We start from the raw sequence: 19,812 nt of genomic DNA, 5'->3' as shown, positions 1-19,812 counted from the left end.
AAGAAAGCATCTGTTCACAATGGAGATGCTTCCCACGTGAGTGGCTTTATTTGTTTTGTGGTGTGACCCTTGTCCCAAGCTGTCCTATTTCTCATTCAGGCGCACGTATTGTTAGGTACAGGGACATGCAAAGAACAATCCCAGCCTATGTCTTTTTCGTTTTAGAAGTCTCTAAACTGGAAATCACTTGGTTCGTGAGTGGCACCAGCTCGCTCATTGCCTATGACAGCTCTCACTTACCGAAGCACTTGGGAGCCTCAGAAAGGACACTCTGACCATATGTTCGGGGAAAATGAGCGCTTCAGCCATTGGAGATTCAGCTCACTAGTCTTTCACATCTCTCCCTCTTTCCCAGCTGAGTTAATGGAAGTTGTGTCCCCGACCAGTTGAGGAAGGAACCTGGAGCAATCCTGTTGGGCAGATGCTGCCTGTGGGGGTTGACATTTTCTAAGGCCCTGCCTTGGAGGAGAGTCACCCTGATGTAATTATGGAGACCTTGTGACAGAAACCCCTTCTGAAATATTTGGGTAGTTGGTTACCAGTTACCTATGGTCCCTCTCCCTGGACCTGATGCTTCTGACAGTGTCTGAATTGATGGTTAAGATTGTGCATTTGGGGACCTGGAGTTTGGCCTAGTGGTAGAGTGCTTGCCTAACAAGCACAAAGACCTGGGTTTGATTCCTCAGTAACACCTACATAGAAAAAAGCCAGAACTGATGCTGAGGCTCAAGTGGTAGAACTCTAGCCTTGAGAAAGTCCAAGGGCAGTGCTCAGGCCCTGAACTCAAGTCCAGAACTGGAAAAAAAAAAAATAGTGTGTTTTAAGGCCAGGTGCTGGTGGTTCATGCATATTAAGGTTGGAAGCCAGTCCTGGTAGGAAAGTCTGTGAGACTCTTATTATCAATTAACCACCAAAAAGCCAGAAGTGGAGGTGTGGCTCAAGTGGTAGAGCATTAGCCTTGAGTGAAAAAGCTAAGGGAAAGTACCTTGACCCTGAGTTCAAGCCCCAGTACATGATTTAAAGAAAAGTATATTTATTTATTCACAAAATTTCATCCTTGCCCCTTGACATTTTTATTTTAAAGAATTGGAAAGAGGGGGGCCGGGAGTTTGGCCTAGTGGTTAAAGTGCTTGCCTAGCATGCATGAAGACCCAGGTTCGATTCTTCAGTACCACATACATAGAAAAAACCTGAAAGTGGTGCTGAGGCTCAAGTGGTAGAGCTCTAGCCTTGAGAAAGACCAAGGTCAGTGCTCAGGCCCTGAACTCATGTCCAGGACTGGCAAAAAAAAGAAAAGAAAAGAAAAGAAAAAAAAAACCTAAAGAATTGGAAAGAGGGAAAGTATTTGGGATTTTCTTCCTCGCAACTGACTTCCTTTGAAACCCATCTGAGTCTTTGTCTCTTCAGATGTGCTTCTTTCTAGTCTCAAAGTTGTTCTTTTTTAATGCCATTAAGAGAGCAGTTTTTTCATGATAATTTGTGTTTTATGTACCTGAAAATGCATGCATATGTATAATACACAAGGCAATGTAGACCCTGGCAGAAAGACCTGGTTTTAAGATGATGCTGTCATGGCTGGGGGACCAGAGAGGACCCTGGCTGTTCACCTCTTGTCAGCTGCAGCCCATCACAGCCAGACTCCAGAGTGAACAACACTGTTTGTTTGTTTTTTCAACTCCACTGGAAGTTGGGCTTAAAGAAGGCCAGGTGTAAGAGTAAGAGGGTTTGAAAGTGACTATGGGTTTTTTTTGTTTTAGGATTTCTTCTATTCAAATTTTATTATTCAAAATGCCCTATTCAGATTTGGGCTCCTTTGGACAGCTTTTGAAGCCTGCACTGAAAGTTTCCTTCTGAGCTGTGGGGTGGGGAGGGCAGAAGCCATGGGATGGGAGATGGACAGAGGATGTGTTCAGGGTGACCAGTTTACTCTCAGGCATCCTGGAGCCTGTGAGGCATGGTATCAGGCCCTGCCTCACACCCTTTGAATCAGAACTGGCCAATCAAAGTTGGAGAAGCCCTGATCTAGTTATGCCTCCTCCACCTCAGAGCCACTGTTAGTGACTTCTCAGCCCTCCTGACAACCATAGTCCTTTCTGAGACCAATGTGGGCAGATGGAGAACTCTCCATAGAAACCCTCAGCATAGATGTGGGGAGCTAGAACAGGGGAGAGGCAGGAAATACTTGACAGAGGGAGGTCTATTGATTAGCCTGGGGGACACCCTAGGGGCTTGACTTCTGCTGAGTGAAGCATCTTTAAATACTGGTCCTTCCTGTAGTTAGAGACCCATCCCAGGGTCTCTTCAGATTCCTCCCCCCACCCCCCAGGCATGGAGAGCTAAGGGGCGGGGCAACACCATCTGAAGGCTGCAGGGTGATTCAGTCCAGGCCAGGGTGCACCATGGGGCACACTGGTGAGTGAACTCGTGCCTTGCTCTACAAAGCAAATGTGGACAAGTTTGGTGTAAGGGCCTGGAGGATTGGAGAGGGAAAGGGAAGCAGCCAGCTCTGGTGACCAGTGTTCAGCTGGAGTGGGGAGGGTACCGGGAGAGTAAAGAAGGAAAATACTAGGTAGAGATTGTACTCTCTGGTGATTAAGAAAGACAAGGCCTTAGGGAGGACATGAAAACAGGAGCAAGTTTAGGGGAAAGTGAAAGTCTTTGGACAGGGAGTTGGAAGGCAGGTAGGGGTCCAGAGGTAGCCGGGACAGTGGCCAGGACAGAGAGGGATCTTGGGTACACCATAGATTAGACCCTTCCTTGTGTGGTTTCTGCCCCTGTCTTGGTTTTAGCCTGGAGACTGTGGAGCAGATCCCTGATTCAGATCTGACCACTTATCTAAAAGATTTTCTCTGGCTGGAACTCCCTATCTGTAAACTCTCTCCTTAGGATAATGTGTAAGACACCTGCAAAAGCAGAAATGTGCTGTGCCTGAAAATTACCAGCCACTTAGCCCCTCAAGAGGCTGGAGAGGCTGCCTGGGCCCCAGCAGAATTGTCTTGAACTCCCAGTCAATTCTTTTCAAAGCCTTGCTTCTTGAAGCAGCCCTTGGCTAAATCATTTAGCTAACATGACAGTATCTGCAGATACTTTTGTCTTCATGGTAGCAGATTTACTTTGACTGTTACTGTTAGAAACAATCAGAAGACTGATTTTATCCCCTCTGAAATGGAATAAGTTGCAGAGTTGTATTGCATGGAACACTGAAAGCTTTGGTCCCCAAAGCTCTTTGTGGGTAACTTTTTCTTTTGCCAGAATTTTTGTGATCTAGTGCCTGACCCACAAAGATTCTGGCCCTTCACCCTTACTTCATGGGGCTTAGAGGCTTTCTCTGGTGTGTGTGGGGGGAGCTGAAGGCAAGAACATTTCCAAGCATTCTAGTAGTTCTTGGCATCTAAGAGGCCATGCCACCCCTGTCTCCTGTAGTTTTGGGGTGGGGTACCCCACTACTGGGAGGACAAGCAGCTAGAAGTCACATGCTGACGAGTGTGTCTCTGAAGGTGAGTCTTACATCAAGGTCAGGTGATTCTGGATCGTTTTTCACCACTGACCCTCCTGTCCCCAACTCTGTTTCTTTCCACTGTCTGCAGCCTGTTTCTGTGGCTGTCTTGCTGGTTGCCTAGGAAACTACATTAGCCTGAAACCTGATTGGCTGCTCTGGCCAGATGGATCATGGCACTAGAGCAGTGTTGGAAGGGGGTAAGGGTAGGATGTTGAATGACCCCAAGCTACCCCTTAAGATTAATGAGGTGGACTTGGGCATTGTGAGTTGTTTTGTGGAAACCAGTTGCTTTTGTTTCAAAGGTGCAGGGTGTCTGGGAAGGCTGGTGAAGTACAAAGCACCAAGTGAGTCGGAACTGTTCATACACACCCATCGTGGATGGGATAGCTCAGATGACCTTGGTTCTGTGTATATTTACAGACTCCTTACCGGTTGTTTCTGTTTACCCCTGCCAAATGCAGAAACAGAGCTGGTGCTTGCAGCCTCACCGCCAGGAGTTTAAAACCCTTTTCCCTCAGCCTTGCCTGACAGTCTCAGACTCAGCGAAACTTTTTTTGCACTGCTGTTGTCTGCCAGACTTGTTTCATCACGGAAATATTACATCCATTAACCCTGTGAGGTGGATGGAGTTTACAGATGAGGAAAGTGAGTTGCCTGGTTGGTTTAGCTCACCAGATCAGCAAACTCTGTCTGTAAAGGGTCAGATGGTAAAGATTGTAGGCTTTGTGGCAATTAGCTATTATAGTACAAACACTGCTATAGATAATGTGCATTAATGCTCCAATAAAACTTTATTGATAAAGACAGGTCAGGGGTTATGTTTTGTCAGCCCTGGGTCATACAGATGGTTGGTGCAGAGTTCAGGCCCTTGCCATCTATGCTAATGGCCACAGGCCATCCATCAGTGGTCATCCCAGGCCAGCCTTTGGCCTGGACACCTTTTTTCTCTTTCTTGATGTTTTTCTATGTGGCTGTGGATATGCTGATAATGTCCCTCCATCCCCACTCCCTCCAAATCCTCCCTTCTCCTTCCTTCCCCTGTTTCTAAACTTTTTCTCTTAGTTTCCCATGGAAACCTCAGCACTAAGGTGTCCAGGGTAAAACTCCCATGACCTTCCTTCTCTCACACATCAAAACAGGGAGTGCAGCTCAGTGGTAGAGCACTTAGCTAGCATGTGTGAGGCCCAGGGTTCGATCCCTCGCACAGCCCAAACAAAATCAGAAAGCAAAACCTGACATTGAATCAAAGCCAGGCCCTCCCCAGCTCTTCCATCTCATGGTGTGGCTGGCAGGCATCTGCGGGGAGCCATCCAGAACCCGAAGGTGAAGGTTTGTTCTCCCCTTTGCGCACATCTCCCTTCTTCCCGGGACGGCCCAAATCCATGAGGTTCTCTAGCTAAAATCTCTAGTCCACTTTTCCTTTGCTTAATCTAAAGTTCAAACCTTGGCATGGCCTACAAGGCTATCCTCATCAGTTCTTCAGGGATAGCTCAAGGGCTATAGCTCTCCTGCCTCAGTGCCTTTGCTCATGCGATAAAGACCCACTGGGCAAGTCTTCCACCCCCATGCTGCTCTGGCTGGCTCCTTCCCTTTGAATCTCTCCCACCATTGTTCTCCTGTGGTGTCCGAAATAACATCTGCAAGGACAGCAATGTCTCTAATCCAGACTATCCCAGTGGTCCTTAGCCATGGGCGCAACCCAAGCACTTTAGTTCATTTAAATGTACATATGTGGTATGTGATTGCAGTATCTTCCATCCCATTAGTCTCTGTTCCAGGTTCTTCATAATCCTCAGCTTGACTTGTAATTAGGTCATTTGCTTCCCTGTTCTCATCAGCCTTTGCTTGTGTATGCTTCCGTCTCCAGCCCCTGGCCCAGCACCAGCCATGTGGGATTCACTAGGTGTTTGTGAATGAGTCTGTGCATGGGTGGGTGTCTTGCCAGCCATGACAGTAATGAGCACATGGGCTTTCCACGGGTTGTGGAGAGGCCTGGCTCGACACCCTAGTGTCACTTCTGCCCTATTGCCACAGTTCAACACAGTCTGCCCTGGCACCATGACGTGATATCCCTCCACAGGGAAGGGAACCGTCTTAAGAATATGGCATGTGGCTTGGGTAGCAGCAGGACCCCGCCCCGTCCCTCTTTTCTGCCAGCTCCTGGGTGGTTTGCCGTGTTTACATGTCCATTACTATTCTCCCGGATTGCTGCACTCCTGCTTCAGACGGCTGAACACCTTCCCTACTTCCCTTCCCGTCTTCCTTTTTATCTCTCCCTTCCCTCTTTTTCCCCATCTTTCTCTTTGCTCTTCTCCTGTCTGTTCCATCCCTGCCTTCATCCACTTCACCTCCGCAGGCTTCTGGCAGGGGAGCCCAGGCATGTGGGTGGGCGCAGAGGAGGAAGCTGGTGGAGGCTGGCGGTGCTGGTGGACTCTGCAGAGTCTGGCAGATTCTGGCACGGGCCTGAGGACTCGACATTGCCTTTGTTTCACCTCCTGAGCCTCAGAAGCCTCAGTCCCTGAGCTGCAGGGACCTGGTGCTGCCGTGCAGGGCTGGGCAGGCAGTCTCACCGGCTGGGTGAAGGAAGACATTCCCTGCTCGCTTCTGAAAGGGAGTTGCTTGCAGCTTCTGCCAGGGGAACCAGCAGGAGAGGAACCTCGGGACCCGGTTTGGGGGGGTGGAGATAGATATCATTTATAAAATCTTACCTAGGCTCCCTTCCTCATTACTCAGTGTGAGTCAGGAGGTCATTTTATTTTAATTAAAATAGTGGTACTCGGGGTCGAACTCAGGGCCTCATGTCTGCCAGGCAGGTGCTCTACCTGTTGGGCCATGCTCTCAGCCCATTCTTGCTTTAGTTACTCTTTAGGTAGGGTCTCAGGTTTGTTCTGGAGGGTGCATCTAGGGGACTGGGTGTAGACTGACCACTCTCTGTGGGAACTTTCCAGGGAAAGGCCAGGTCTTCAGGGGTCACAGCCTTTTGGTACCAGTGTCTGTGGAGACTGAGTTTTAAGTACCCCAAGTTCTAGAAGAGGCTTAGCGCGGAACTGGAATACTGTCAGACACAAGGACAGGGTCTTAACTTCACACTGGCTCTGTGGTTATTTCAGGCTGTTGGTGTTACGTGGAAGCTTGGCTTAGCCAACACCTCTGGGCTGTTTTTGGCCAGGAGAAAATCCAACAGAGGGAATGGCTCACATGTCTGCTGCTGCTGGCCACTGCAGGGGAGCCATGTGTGTATTCTGTCCCAAGCCTGTGGGAACAGTGCCTCCTTTAATGTGGACCAGACCCAGAGTCTCTGCAACTTCAGAAGCAGTGGCATCAAGGGCGGCCTCCCACCCGAGCATTACAGATGTAATAGATGTAGTTAATTGTTCCTTGTTCTGCATGAAAAGGAGGCGCCTGGAGTGGTCTGGAAGTAAATTTTCCCTCCAGGAAGAGGTGGGGAGGGGGGAGGCTGGCTTCACTTTAGGCAAAGCTCACAGGGAGGTCCTGCCTCCACTGCGCATTTCCTTTCATGAGTGGCTCTATGATGTTTTCCTGGGGTGCAGGGCTGCTGGGGAGTCACTCAGAATAGCATGTCTTGGGACAGAGGGCGAGGAGGAAGAGCAGAGGCTGTTGGGAACCCAGGCTCCAGTTGCGAGGTCAGTGAAAAGGAGTGAGGCTCCGTTTTCCTCACTGTTGCCAAGAACCCCAACAGGTAAGGCAGAGTGCAGAGACTGCACTCCTCTATTTGGGGGCTGTGGAGAAGAAACCATGTAGGAAGTGTGTAAATCTGGGCTTACATATTAGTTTTCTAGTCCAGGCCCACAGTACTGACTAATTCCCTGGATATTGTTTGAGTTTAGAAATACCTGTATTGTTATTAATGAGTTGTACAGAGGGCCCACCATCTCCTAAGTCAGGTCATGGGTACATTTCATTTTTTGGACAATGTTGCCCTTCCTTTGCTTTCCTCCAGTTTCCCCCTCTTATCCCTGCCCACAAATGACCATCATTTTCCACATGTTGTATACCGAATAACATGATGGGATGGCTAGGATGGGAGGGCTGCATGGAGGAAGTCGAGCCTAGGGAAGTCCTTCCTGGGCCAGAAGGGGTGCAAGACACAGTCTTGAAGGGCTGATAGGGATGGTGTAGGCCAAGCAGCATTGGGTGTGGCTGTCACGGGGCCTACAGGAGGACATGGCAGGGCTGAAGCTTGGACAGTGGTGAGGAACAGTCTTAGACGGAGTGCAAAGGCAAGCCATAGGATGGATTTGGGCATCCGCCCAAGGAAAAAGAAGAGGAAAACGTCTACTTTTGTTAACTTGCCTTGTTCTGAGTATTACTGTTAATTCAGAGTCCCTCCATTTGTGACTTAAGAGGACTGGGCAGCCTCACTTCTTAGCCTTAGTAATGAGAGTTGTCATTGGAGTGTGTGCGTGCGTGCATGCGTGTGCGCGCGCGCGCATGTGTTGCTAATGGAGCTTGAACTCAGGTTCCACGCGTTCTCTTAGATTTTATGCTAAAGGCTGGCGTTCTACCATGTGAGCCACAGCACCGCTTCTGAAAATAAAAGTTTTATGGACTTTCCTACTGAAGCTGGCTTCAAACCCCAGTCCTCAGATCTCTGCCTCCTGAATAGCTAGGATTACAAGTGAGAACCCGCAGTGCCTAGATTACATCTGATTTTTTGGTAGTTTATTGGAGATGAGTCTCTCAGACTCTCCTGCCTGGGGATTGAACCATGGTCCTCAGATCTTGGCCTCTTGAGTAGCTAGGATTACAGGTGTGAACTGCTGGTGCCCAGCTCAGGTTATTGTGTTGTTTTGGTTTTGGTTTTTGAGATAGTTTTACTAGCTTTATTATTATTAGTAGTAGTATTTTGGCCTGGGTTAGGTTGGAATAGTAATCTTCCCATCTTTGTCTCCCGAGTAGCTGTCCTTTTCTTAATGCTGGTGATCAATTAATGTATCCTGTGATGAATTATCAGCCCTCATTGCTCAACTGAATGCACATTAAAACTCCTGCTGAAACCAACCAGAACTAACAGCAGGAAGGTAACTTTGAGTCTTTGATTGAAGAGGTTTGAGAACACAAAGTACAAAACTGGCCTTGGACTTCTTTTCATAGATGTAGAGAAGGCTGGATAGACTGTTCATAAGTCACAGGCTAAGAGACACCAGGGAGAGAAATAGCCAGGTGACTACTGTCAGATTGATACTTGCTTTTATCACACCACCAGTGTCTCAAGTCCAGATACTTGAGCTACTGTGGCTGCCATTCTCAAGATTCATTCTCTTGCCTCTGAACTCATGCCAGAGTCTACTCCTGTCCTGTTGCTGTTTCCTCAAGCAATCAGATAGCTGTGGTGATCCTGTAATCCTAGCCTGTAATTCTAGGTGCTCACGAGGCGGAGATCTGAGGATCACGAAGCCAGCCTGGGCCTGAAAGTCTGTGAGACTCTTATCTCCAATTAACTACTAAAAGCCAGAGGTGGATTTGTAGCTCAAGTAGTAGAGCACTAACCTGGGGCAAAAATGCTCAGAGACCATTCTCAGGCCCTGAGTTCAAGCTACAGTACTGGTTCATGCACAAAATATAATAACACCCAGGAAGTTCTAACTCAGGGTGAGTCCTTCTTTAGGGTCAGGTCCTCCAGTGGGTCTCTGGTTTATGTTTTGAAACTAGACCTGAGGCATCACCACCATTGCCCTGTTTCTAGGGCTTGTCCCTGTCCTCCTCGTTCCCCCAGCCTCCTTCACCCCACATCTCCTGGCCCCATGGACCCCCCTTCTTGCCTCTGTGGAAGCTGGCTCCTTCTCATCCTGTCTCTGTTTTGATGAGGTTCCGTTTTTGGGGAATGCACGAGGGAGGACCCTTGGTACCTCATGGATCCGACCGTAGATTTGTCTGTACTTTTCTGTCTGGCAGATTACAATTCTTCTTGGAGTGGCTGGGAATTAATTCAGTAAATATTCGAGTGACTTTTTTTTTCTGCTTAGTTTTGCGTTTCCTTGCCCACAGCTGTTTCTGCAGTGTGTGTATATGTGTGTATGTGTTCGCACGTGCTCTAAACTCATGAATCATTGGCACTGCGTTCTCCTGCTACAGGGGGCTGGAGAGGAAATCCAAGCATGACTATCTTTAGGCTTGTCTGGTATGTTAGGGGGAAGATGGAGTGATTTTGATTGTAGGATTTTAACTTTTTAAGGTCTTTCAGGAGCAGGTAAATTCTTTCCAAAGGCCTGGCAGTGTGTGAGGGCTCTGCAGGGGCAACTGCTCTCAAAGCAACCCTGCACAACAAATATCAACTGCACCTTCTGTCCTTGGCTCAGACCAGAAAACAGGTCCTGGCCTGTGAGTGATCTGTCCAGAGTTACAGTATGAACTTGGAACTTGGATTTGGTGGTGCTCAATTTAACCTTTGATGGATATTGTGCTATTGTCTTGTGTAAGTTGTCAGGATCACCTAATTTCATGTGCTACAGCTCAGAATTTGTAGGAAATCTGAGTTCACCTGTTGTGTTTGTGTGAGAGAACAGTATGAAAAATCCTTCAACATTCCTTCAACATTTCTATATTCAAAAGCAGAAGCAGAAGCAAAGCTCTACAAAAAAAATTGTATGTTTATCTTAGCTTAAAGTAACCTATGGCCGGGCATGGTGGCTTACGCCTGTATCCTGGCTACTCAGGAGGCTGAGATCTGAGGATCACAGTTCAAAGACTATGAGACTTTTATCTCCAGTTAACCACTAGAAAACCACAAGTGGCACTGAGGCTCAAGGGACAGGGCAGTAGCTCTGAGCAGAAGAGCACAGGGACAGCGCCCAGGCCCAGAGTCCAAGCCCCACAACCGACAGAAACAAAAAACACCTCTCTAAATTGTGGGCATTTCCTGGAGGCAAGTCCTCACAGCTTCAGTTTCTTTCTTTTTTTTTTTTTGTCAGTCCTGGGCCTGAACTCAGGGCCAGAATTCTACCACTTGAGCCACAGCACCCTTCTGGTTTTTTTTCTATGTATGTGGTACTGAGAAATCGAACCCTGGCCTTCGTGCATGCTAGGCAAGCACTCTACCACGAGGCCCAACTCCTGGCCCCTCAGCTTCAGGGTTTCTGACGGCTCCTACTGGAGGCAAGTCCTCAGCAGGGTGGGTGACTGGGGGGCCAGGGGGTGTGGTATGAGGTGGGCTGAGAATCCTGGCAGCTTGGAGCTCATGTGCTTCTTGGGTTTCTTGGGATTCCTCTAACTGGCTGAATGCAGTGTGTGTTGTGGAGATGGTGACTCCTTTGTGTGACTTGCGTGTTCACCTCAGTGATCCATCAGTGGTATGCCACTGTCTTGTGCAGAAGGGTCCCAAGGGCAGCCCCCATTACTGTTTATAGTAGCTTGCAAAGCCTTGAACCCATTTAAGGCGAATTTCTTTTTCCTTTTTAATTTTTTCTTTTTTGTTCAGTTGTGGGGCTTGAACTCAGGCCCTGGCTACTGTCCTTGAGCTCTTTTGCTCTGTCACTTTGAGCCACAGCTCTACTTCTGGTTTTAGATGATTAATTGAAGATACATAAGAGTTACACAGACTTTCCTGCCTAAGCAGACTCTTCCTATCCTGAGGCTCCCCTGGGCTTGCACACTGTCCCTGGGCTCTTCAGCTCAAGGCTAGCGCTCTATCTACCTTGTTGAACACAGCTCCACTTCATGTTTTCTGGTGGTTAATTGAAAATAAGAGTCTCACGGACTTTTGTGCCTGGGCTGGCTTTGAACTGCCATCTTCAGATCTCAGCCTCCTGAGCAGGAGTACAGGCGTGAGTCACCGGTGCCTCACCCCAAGCAGACTTTGAACCATAATCCTCTTTGGCTCCAAACCACAATCCTCAGATCTCAGCTTCTTGAATGATTATGATTACAGGTGTGAACCACAGGTACTTGGCTTCCGACTTGTCTTTTGACACCCATTTCATTGGGGTTAAGGTTTCCTGTCCACTGCTAGCTAAGTCATGGGGATGTGACCCACGCTGGTCTGATTGGATGCTCCCTCCATGGAATGAATGAATGAATGAATGAATGAGTGAGTGCATGCCAGTATTAGGGCTTGAACTCAAAGCCTGACACTCTTGCTTTGTTTTTTACTCGAGACTAGCACTCTATTACTTGAGTCACACATCCATTTCTGGCTTTTTGATGGATAGAGGTAAGAGTCTCATGGACTTTCCCCTGGCCAGCTGTGATCCTCAGATCTCAGCCTCTTGAGTAGCTAGGATTGCAGGCAGGAGCTACCAGCACCCAGCCTTCTTTAGAATTTAAAGTATGGAGCCTTTCATAGCCTTACGACACATTCCACTTTTGCTTTAGTTATTCAGAATCAGCTCTTGTTTCTTACAGCTGTATTCAGTTTACAGCTGGCTGTCATTGCACTGCAGACCCTCGATTTCCCTGTCCTCTTCCCCTTGGCTCCTTTGAGCCCTGCTCACGTCTCAGAATACCCACTGAGTGTGATAGATGCATACATCTGAAAATCAGTTCAGCAGACACCAGGTGCCGAGAGGTGAAATGCTGTTCTCTGCCTTGAGTTTTCCTAGGTAACTATAAATGTCAGCTTGGAAAATTCCAGCAGTCTGGCTTTGCAGAGCTGACTTCATTCTCACAGAGGACAGCTTCTGACCATTCAAGATGGACGGCAACATTTGATGGGGTTAGGCAATTCTGATTTTCCTTTCTTTCTTTTTTTTTTTTTTTTTTGCCAGTCCTGGGCTTGAGCTCAGGGCCTGAGCACTGATCTTGGGCTTTCTCAAGGCTAGAGCTCTACCACTTGAGCCTCAGTGCCACTTCTGGCTTTTTTCTATGTATGTGGTGCCAAGGAATTGAACCCGGGTCTTCGTGCATGCTAGGCAAGCACTCTACCATTAGGCCAAACTTTCAGCCCCTGATTTTCCTTTCTGTACACATGTGAGGAGTGATACCACAGAGCAAGTTATTTCACTACATCTAAGATGAGCAGATTAAAGTGAAAGATCCTTTCAGTTAGCCTCTAATCAATTGTGTGTGTGTTTTGTCTGGCACAACTTTTGTTGACAATGCTATCTACAGTTGTTGTTCAGTGGAGTATTTTGATGAATAGAGTCTAGCATGAAGCCCTTTCAAGAATATCTACTTCTTTACAAATCCACCCAACCCTTACTTGCAGGAGATGTGGATGAATGAGACTGTTGGAGCTGCTGAAAGCTTAATTTTGTTTCTGGAAGATTTGTTCTCCCTTTCCAGGAATGACAGATGCTCTCTTGGTCTGGATGATACTGGCTGTTTTTTCCACAGCAAGATTTTTAGCCAAAGTGTTGGCCTTTACCTGCGCTCTGTCTTTAAGGGGGAAGGAGGTGGGGGCGGCACAAAGAGAGCTCCGGTCCGACCCCAGGCAGCCCCTGGGCTTGGTGCTCAGGGTTCTCTGTATGGAGTGCAGAGTATGGGACTCACATCATGGAGTCCCCATCTCTGGCATGTCTTTTCACTTTGGGTGGGTGATCATATAGACCCCTCCCAGTTCTAGGACACTTTCCTTTGGGGAACTGTGAAGTGATATGCTGAGAAATTTATCTAGAATAGATATGTATGGAAATATTCTTTTCCTCCTCGGCCATGCTTAAGAACAAATTGTTACTAACCAGGAAGCATTTAAGTAACTTTAGATTTCCAGGTGAGTGTTGTGTTTAGAAAAAGGCTCTTATTTAGAGGCACTGGTAAATGAAGGCTAGTCCATTTCCATGGAATACTTTTAGCTGTGGTTCCCATGAACCACAGCCGGAGACTGGACAAGCCACTTCAGCAATTCGGGCCTGTTTCCTCTCCCGTGTAAAAAGGTAGAATAGCTGGGTGCTGGTAGCTCATTTCTAATCCTAGCTTCTCAGAAGGCTGAGAGCTAAAGATCATGGTTTGAAGCCAGCGGGGGCAGTAAAGTCTGTGAGTTGAGATTCTTCTCTCCAATTAAGCACCCAGAAGCTGGAAGTGGATTTGTGGCTCAAGAGGTAGAACTTAGCCTTGAGAAAAGTAAAATCTAAGGACTAGTGCCCAGGATCTGAGTTTAAGCCCCAGAATTGGAGAGGAAAAGGGAATGGAATAATTTTTCTAGTTTCAAAGTTGTAAGATTGCATAGTCTCTGCAATTTATTTTCTCCAGCCCTTGAATTGCCTCCAGTAAAACTTGAGCAAAATTGAAGCATTTAATGATGCATTGAAAAACTACATTTATAGTACCTCTTTATTAAAAGATGGCTGTGTTTTACTTGTGTGCACACACATGCGTTCTCGGATTCATTGGGGTTTTATGTGTGTGTAGATGTGGGTGTAGTATGCGTGTGTCCTGTTTACTTCCACCATTTCCTTGTCATAACTCATGTAAGTAAAACCATGGGATATTTAAACCACATCACAGACATAGAGAAACAACCCCGTTGGGTGATTTTTCTGGCTTCCTGGCTCTTGTACTGGGGAGAGGTTCCACTGTCAAGAGTCTGCACCCCGTCTGTGCAAGCAGAACATTTCAGACTGGTCCTTGTCAGACCCCAGCACTTTATAACAATCCTCTGAAATCCAGGGAAATACTCGAGCACTGTTTTTACAGTACAGGCTGGGTTTCTGTGGCCAGCACAATCTGTCTGTGCTTGGGGACACTCGTGGCTATCTTTCCTCCAATCTGCATATGCCTCACTGTGGTGTCTGCAGTAGCTTGTGCTGCCTTGTGCAGATAGGTTAATTGGCTTATGTGGTGAGGTGGTTCTCTTGCCCATCTGCCTGGGTGAAGAAAATCTCATCACCACAGGACCTGCTGTTAAAAAAAAACAAAAAAAAAACAACAAGGGCTATTGTAATGAGTATTGTTGGTACCCATCAGGAATTTTCCTAAAGTCATGCAACCAGGAGTGAAATCTACCAGACAATGGCTGCCTTTGGCCCCCCTAACACCCTGTGTCCAATTTTCAAGTTCATCCAAGCAGTTTAATTGTTCATCATGATAGACTGTCTATGATTAAAATAGAAAGCACGATGCATAGAGCTTGCTAAATTATCAGAGAGCCAAAGATGTCAGGAGAAGGGCACACATTTCAGACACAAATAGTTTTGGATGTGAGCTCTGGCTTCCATTGTTTACTAACTACGTGGCCTTTGGCAAAGTTGTTTGCCTTTCTGAGCCCTATGTGCCTACTATCCAGTAAGCTACTCAGGAGGCTGGGATCTGAGGAGCTCAGTTCAGAGCCAGCCTAGGTAGCAAAGTCTGTAAGACTCATCTCCAGTTAACCAGCAAGAAGCCAGACGTGGAAGTACTGCTCAAGTGGTAGAGTGCCAGCATTGAATTAAAAAGCAAATAGACGGCCAGCCAGGCACCCATGGCTCATGCCTACAATTCTCTCTACTCAGAGACTGAGAACAGAGGATCAGGGTTTGAGGTCAGCCCAGGCAAGAAAGGCTGTGAGATTCTTGTTTCCAACAAACTACTCAGAAAAAATGTGGAAAGGAGTTGTAGCTCAAAGTGGTAGAGTGCTAGCCTTGAGCAAAAAAGCAAAAGGATAGCAGCCAGGCCTCGAGTTCAAGCCCTAGTAGCAGTAATAGAACTTAATGCAGCACTAGTCATATAATATAACCTTCAATAAGACTAGCTATTAGGTTTTCCATGCTATATTTTCTTTCCTATTTCCCCTCCCCTCCCCTCCCCTCCCCTCCTCTCCCCTCCTCTCCCCTTCCCTCCCCTCCCCTCCCCTCCCCTTCTCTTCCCTTTCCTCCCTTCCCCTTCCCTTCCTCCCCTCCCCTCCCCTTCTCTTCCATATAGGTGTGTGTGTGGGGGGGTGGATGCCAGCCAATGACGGAGCTTGAACTCAGGACCTCATGCCCTCACTGGCCTTTTTCACACAATTCTGGCACTTTCCACTTGATCCACACATTCCTCTATTCTGGCCTTTTGCTGGTTGAATGTCACAGATTTTCCTGCTCAGAGTAGGCTGTCTTTAAGCTAGCCTTCTCAGATCTCAGCCTCCCGAGGAACTAGGATTATAAGTATAAGTCATCTACTCCCACTTTAAAATTTGTTTTTATTTTCCTCATTAGTAAAAGGCAAAATGTACATGCAACCTGAACAATAATTTTGTGCATTATTTCCTCTAGTAGAAAAGAATCATGTAATAGATGGAACTTACGTTATTGCTTTGGAAGTCCAAAAATGCTGCTTTAAATTTATATACAGACTTGATGGACTACAGGAATTCTTGGTCTTGGGAATGTCTTTGAGCCCATGGGAAACTGAATGGGGAAAAGAGAGCTAAGTTACAAGGCTTCCATTTGCCTCCTCTAATTAACGCCTCTCTCCTTCCAGAATTGGCATAGAAGAAATACGAAAACAAGGTGCTGCTCTGGTGGCCCAGGTGTCCCTTCATGTGTTAGGAACCATTCATAGCAATCAGGAAGCACAAAGGGGCTTGGTGTGCTGTGCCCTGCCCATCCCACGTGCTGCCTGGCCCACCAGCCGGGGTGAAGGATAGTTCCTCAGAGCAGGTGTTCAGACTGGCAGCTGTGCTAGCAGAGACCTCATTGGAATTCAGCCACTATGACCCCAGAGCATCCGGCCCTCCCTATTGCCTATGCTACTGAGAGAGACCAGGGCTTTGTGCTTCTGAGCTTCCAGTTGCCAGCACCCAGAGATGCAGAAGCAGGGGATGGGTGTCAGGCCCCTGGCTCTGCATCTTGGCTTCAGTGGGTAACCTATGGTGTCTGAATGCTGGTGAAGCTTACTGCTTCTGTAGCTCATGGCACGGGGTGCTGGAGGCAGCAGCGTTAGGGCTGGGGATTTGGGGATAGAGGCTGTTTTTCAGCAACAATGGCTTTGGGCTCCTGGAAGTTGTGGTCCCCTGTGGAATGGGCCTGGTGGATGTGGACGGCAGGGAGTGCCAGTGAGGACTCCAGGCTGCTGGCCCCACAAATGGGCCATGGAAAGAGGCAAGTTGGCTCTGTGTGTCTTGTCAACATGGGTCCTTGATGTGTGTGGAGCTGGCTAAGGAAGTTGTTTATTCCCAAGGCCACTCCTGGGACCACCAAAGGGTGTTACCCTGAATTGTTACCCCTCTCTGCTTAGTTATGTTACCTATCTGTGGGGGTTTGCTTGTTTGACGTAGGGGGGTTTGATCTCAGGACCTTATACTCACTTGGCTTACTTGCTTAGCTGATGTTCTAACATTTGAATCATGCCTTCAGCCTTTTTTCTTTCTTTTTTTTTCTGTGCCAGTCCTGGGGGTTGAACTCAGGTCCTGGGTGCCATCCTTGAGCTTTTTTGCTCAAAATTGGCACTGCCTGAGCCATAGCTCCACTTTCTTTGCCTGGCTGGCTTTGAACTGTGATCTTCAGCTCTCAGCCTTCTGAGTAGCTAGGATTACAGGCCTGAACCTCTAGCACCAGGCTGGTTTTCTTCTTCTTCTTCCTCTTCTCCTTCTCCCTCTTCCTCTTCTTCTTCTTCTTCTTCTTCTTCTTCTTCTTCTTCTTCTTCTTCTTCTTCCTCTTCCTCCTCTTCTTCTTCCTCCTCCTCCTCCTCCTCCTCCTCTTCCTCTTCCTCCTCTTCCTTCTTCTTCTCCTTCTTCTTCTTCGTTGTACTAGTGCTTGAACATAGGCCCTGGTGTTCCTGTTTAGCCTTTTCATTCAATGCTTGTACTGTAGCACTTGAGCCACTGCTCTACTTTTGGCTTTTTGCTAGTTAATTGGAGATAAAAGTCTCAGAGATTTGCCTTGGGCTAACCTTAAACTGATTTCTTCAGCTCTCAGCCTTCCGAGTAGCTAGGATTACAAGCATGAGCCTCTGGTGCTCAGCTCAGCCTGGCTTTTTGTTGGCATTGTCTAGATAGTCTTGTGGATGTGTCTACCCAGTCTGACTTTGAACCTTGATATTTTAGTTCTTAGCTTCCTGAGTAGTTCTGATGTTTTGGTCTCTTAGCGTCCTGGAAGGTTGGAAGGCACCAGAGTCCTTCGTGGGTTGATGGGAAATCTTTACCACTCATGAAATGAACCATGCTCAAGAACTTACAGAAGCAATATTGATATCGATTTTCTAAAGGGAACTCACCAAATGGCTCCTTTTCTCTGGCTCTGACGGATGGTGCGGGGATTGGCTGCTTCCTGGTGCTCTGCCAGCTGTTTCCTGCCTTTAGAAGGTGGGAGACCTCTAGTGAGTTCGCTGATTCTTTGTCTCTATGGGAATTTAGCAGTGTGAGCCTGGTGTTGGGGCATGAGCCGGCTCATCCTTCCATGTCCTGTTCTGTCTCCCTGCTATGTTACTCTCTGATTATACTTCTTCACCCCATTCACCCCCTGGGATGGTTTATGCTGCTCTGTAATCCTAAATATCTGCTGTCTTGATAGTGAACCTCTTTGTTGCAAAAGAATCATTCCTATCTGGCTTTATTAAAACTCTTCCTGTCCTTAAAGTGGAGTTGGGCCCAGGCTAGGTGGGTACCAGGAGCTTGTGAACAGCAGCCTGCTGTCCTGCAGGTGGCATGCTGGCTCAGAGACTGGGGTGCCTTCATCTTGCCCTTCTGGCCTGAGATCAGTGAGCCAGGGAAGCAGAAGAGGAAGGTCACCTTGAAGGCTTTCTTTAGCCCGTGATAGGGCCTGGGCCCCTGGCTTCCCCATTTGCTATTGAGAAGGTTTCCTTTTGAGAACTATTGGGCCAAGTCGTGGGGTGAGGAATTTTCCTTGGGCATAGATTTTCTTACATACCAAGAGCTGAATCTACACTGCCCGTGTCAGTCAGCCATTCTTCCAGACTATCTTTGTTGATTGGGTTGTGACTCAGCAGGGCTCATTCATCATCTCCTGCTTTAGATTTGGGCATGATCCTGGGACAGACAAGAGCCAGTGTGGCATTTCCAAGCCCAGTGGAGGAATAAGACAAACATGGTGAATAAATGTATACTCAAAGTTATAAGAAGGTCTGGGAAGGAAGGCAGGGAAGTGGAGAGGGTGATGGGTAGGATGGGGAGAGGGAAAATGGAAATTGAGTTTATAAGGTACGGTTTCAGGGGTGGGTAGGAACCACAACGTCAGACACACACGCTGTATCTGGTAGGCAGAATGCATGCCAGATGGTGGGTGCTGAAGCTCACTGGATAATTGCCACTAAGGTGAGAAGCGTGTGACTTGAGTTCAAAGGCTACACTATTTGTGCACAATCAGTGGTGCTTCACCTTGGGAATCAGGGGAGATGACTTTTCCTCACATCTGTCCCTGAACAGGGCAGTTGACCAGCAAGCTGGAATTCAATGATTCTGGGTTGGAAGATGATAAGCAGCTCAACAGAAAGGCGCCTGGGTCCAGGCTAACCTGTGAGTTTTTCCTCTCTTTACCAGGAGTTCTGACTCGGAAGAAGCGTTCGAGACCCCAGAGTCAACCACCCCTGTCAAAGCTCCACCAGCCCCACCCCCACCGCCCCCTGAAGTCGTTCCAGAACCCGAGATCAGCACACCTCCAGCCCCGGAAGAGCCAGGTAACCAGGAGCCACCGGGGGTGAGGGTGGGTAGGTGGCCATGGTTTGGCAGGACTGAAGGAAGCCACGTGCCCCAGAGGATAGAACCAGTAGACAATGCATGGCCCCAGCCACTGAGCCCCTTGGCTTTGTGCCAGTTAGTGTTTCACGGGTCTTCATGAAGCAGGGTGGTAATGTACCATCAGTATGTACTGTGAGCTTTGCAGTTGATCCACTTGATTAATTATGGGCTTGAGTGTCTTTGAGGACTGGGCCACTGCAGGTTCTTAGGTTGTTTGGCCCCATAAGAACATTGGTTCTGGACAGTTTTTGTGACTCTGCACTTGTATTCCCAAACCATAGTCCCACAAGCTTCTGAAGGATAACAGTGAGTGGGAAAGGTGAGAGAGTGGAGAGTCCAGTCTCTACTGGTCCATCCCTCATGACTGTCAGGCCACTTGATCACCTGTCACTTCCTTACATCCTCCCTTCCTCCAAACCCCCCTCCCCGCCACCACATGAGTTGAAATACCTTTAGGTATGCTTATATACAGTGATTCCTGAGAGTGGGACCTGATCTCATCTGCCCCACCGACCTCCTGGCCTACTGTGTGCTTCCTTCACTACTCCATGGAATGGGACTGACTCCTGGAAAGGAAACACAGCCATGCAGGCTGGACAGCTGTGGCCCTAGAGGATTCCCTCCCCTGGCATTCCCATGATGCATCTGCAGACCCAGTTCCCTCTAGACCACACAATAGAGCATCAATATCCAGGGTCCACTGGCTTGATTCCAGCCCAGCTTCTCTTCTGTGCCAGTGGAGGAACCAAGGACAGGACTGGACCTG

The 19,812-nt window shown here is 47.9% G+C and overlaps 1 protein-coding gene across 5 annotated transcripts in view; it reads left to right on the top strand.

The window, feature by feature from the left end:
* The window catches only part of Tacc2 (transforming acidic coiled-coil containing protein 2), a 120,185-nt gene that overhangs the window by 57,000 nt on the left and 43,373 nt on the right, over positions 1-19,812 (top strand). For all 5 annotated transcript variants that reach the window (XM_090345706.1, XM_090345705.1, XM_090345707.1 and 2 more), the window contains one exon: positions 18,849-18,985. In XM_090345706.1, coding sequence (XP_090201832.1) covers positions 18,849-18,985 — 137 coding nt within the window. The remainder of the gene's footprint in view (positions 1-18,848; positions 18,986-19,812) is intronic.

This window comes from Megascapheus bottae, chromosome 15, assembly GCF_031878675.1.
Source record: "Megascapheus bottae isolate mThoBot1 chromosome 15, mThoBot2.hap1, whole genome shotgun sequence".
Classification (NCBI taxonomy): domain Eukaryota; kingdom Metazoa; phylum Chordata; class Mammalia; order Rodentia; family Geomyidae; genus Megascapheus; species Megascapheus bottae.
The sequence above is the reverse complement of the archived record's forward strand: the minus strand, read 5'-3'. Positions and strand labels throughout refer to the sequence as shown.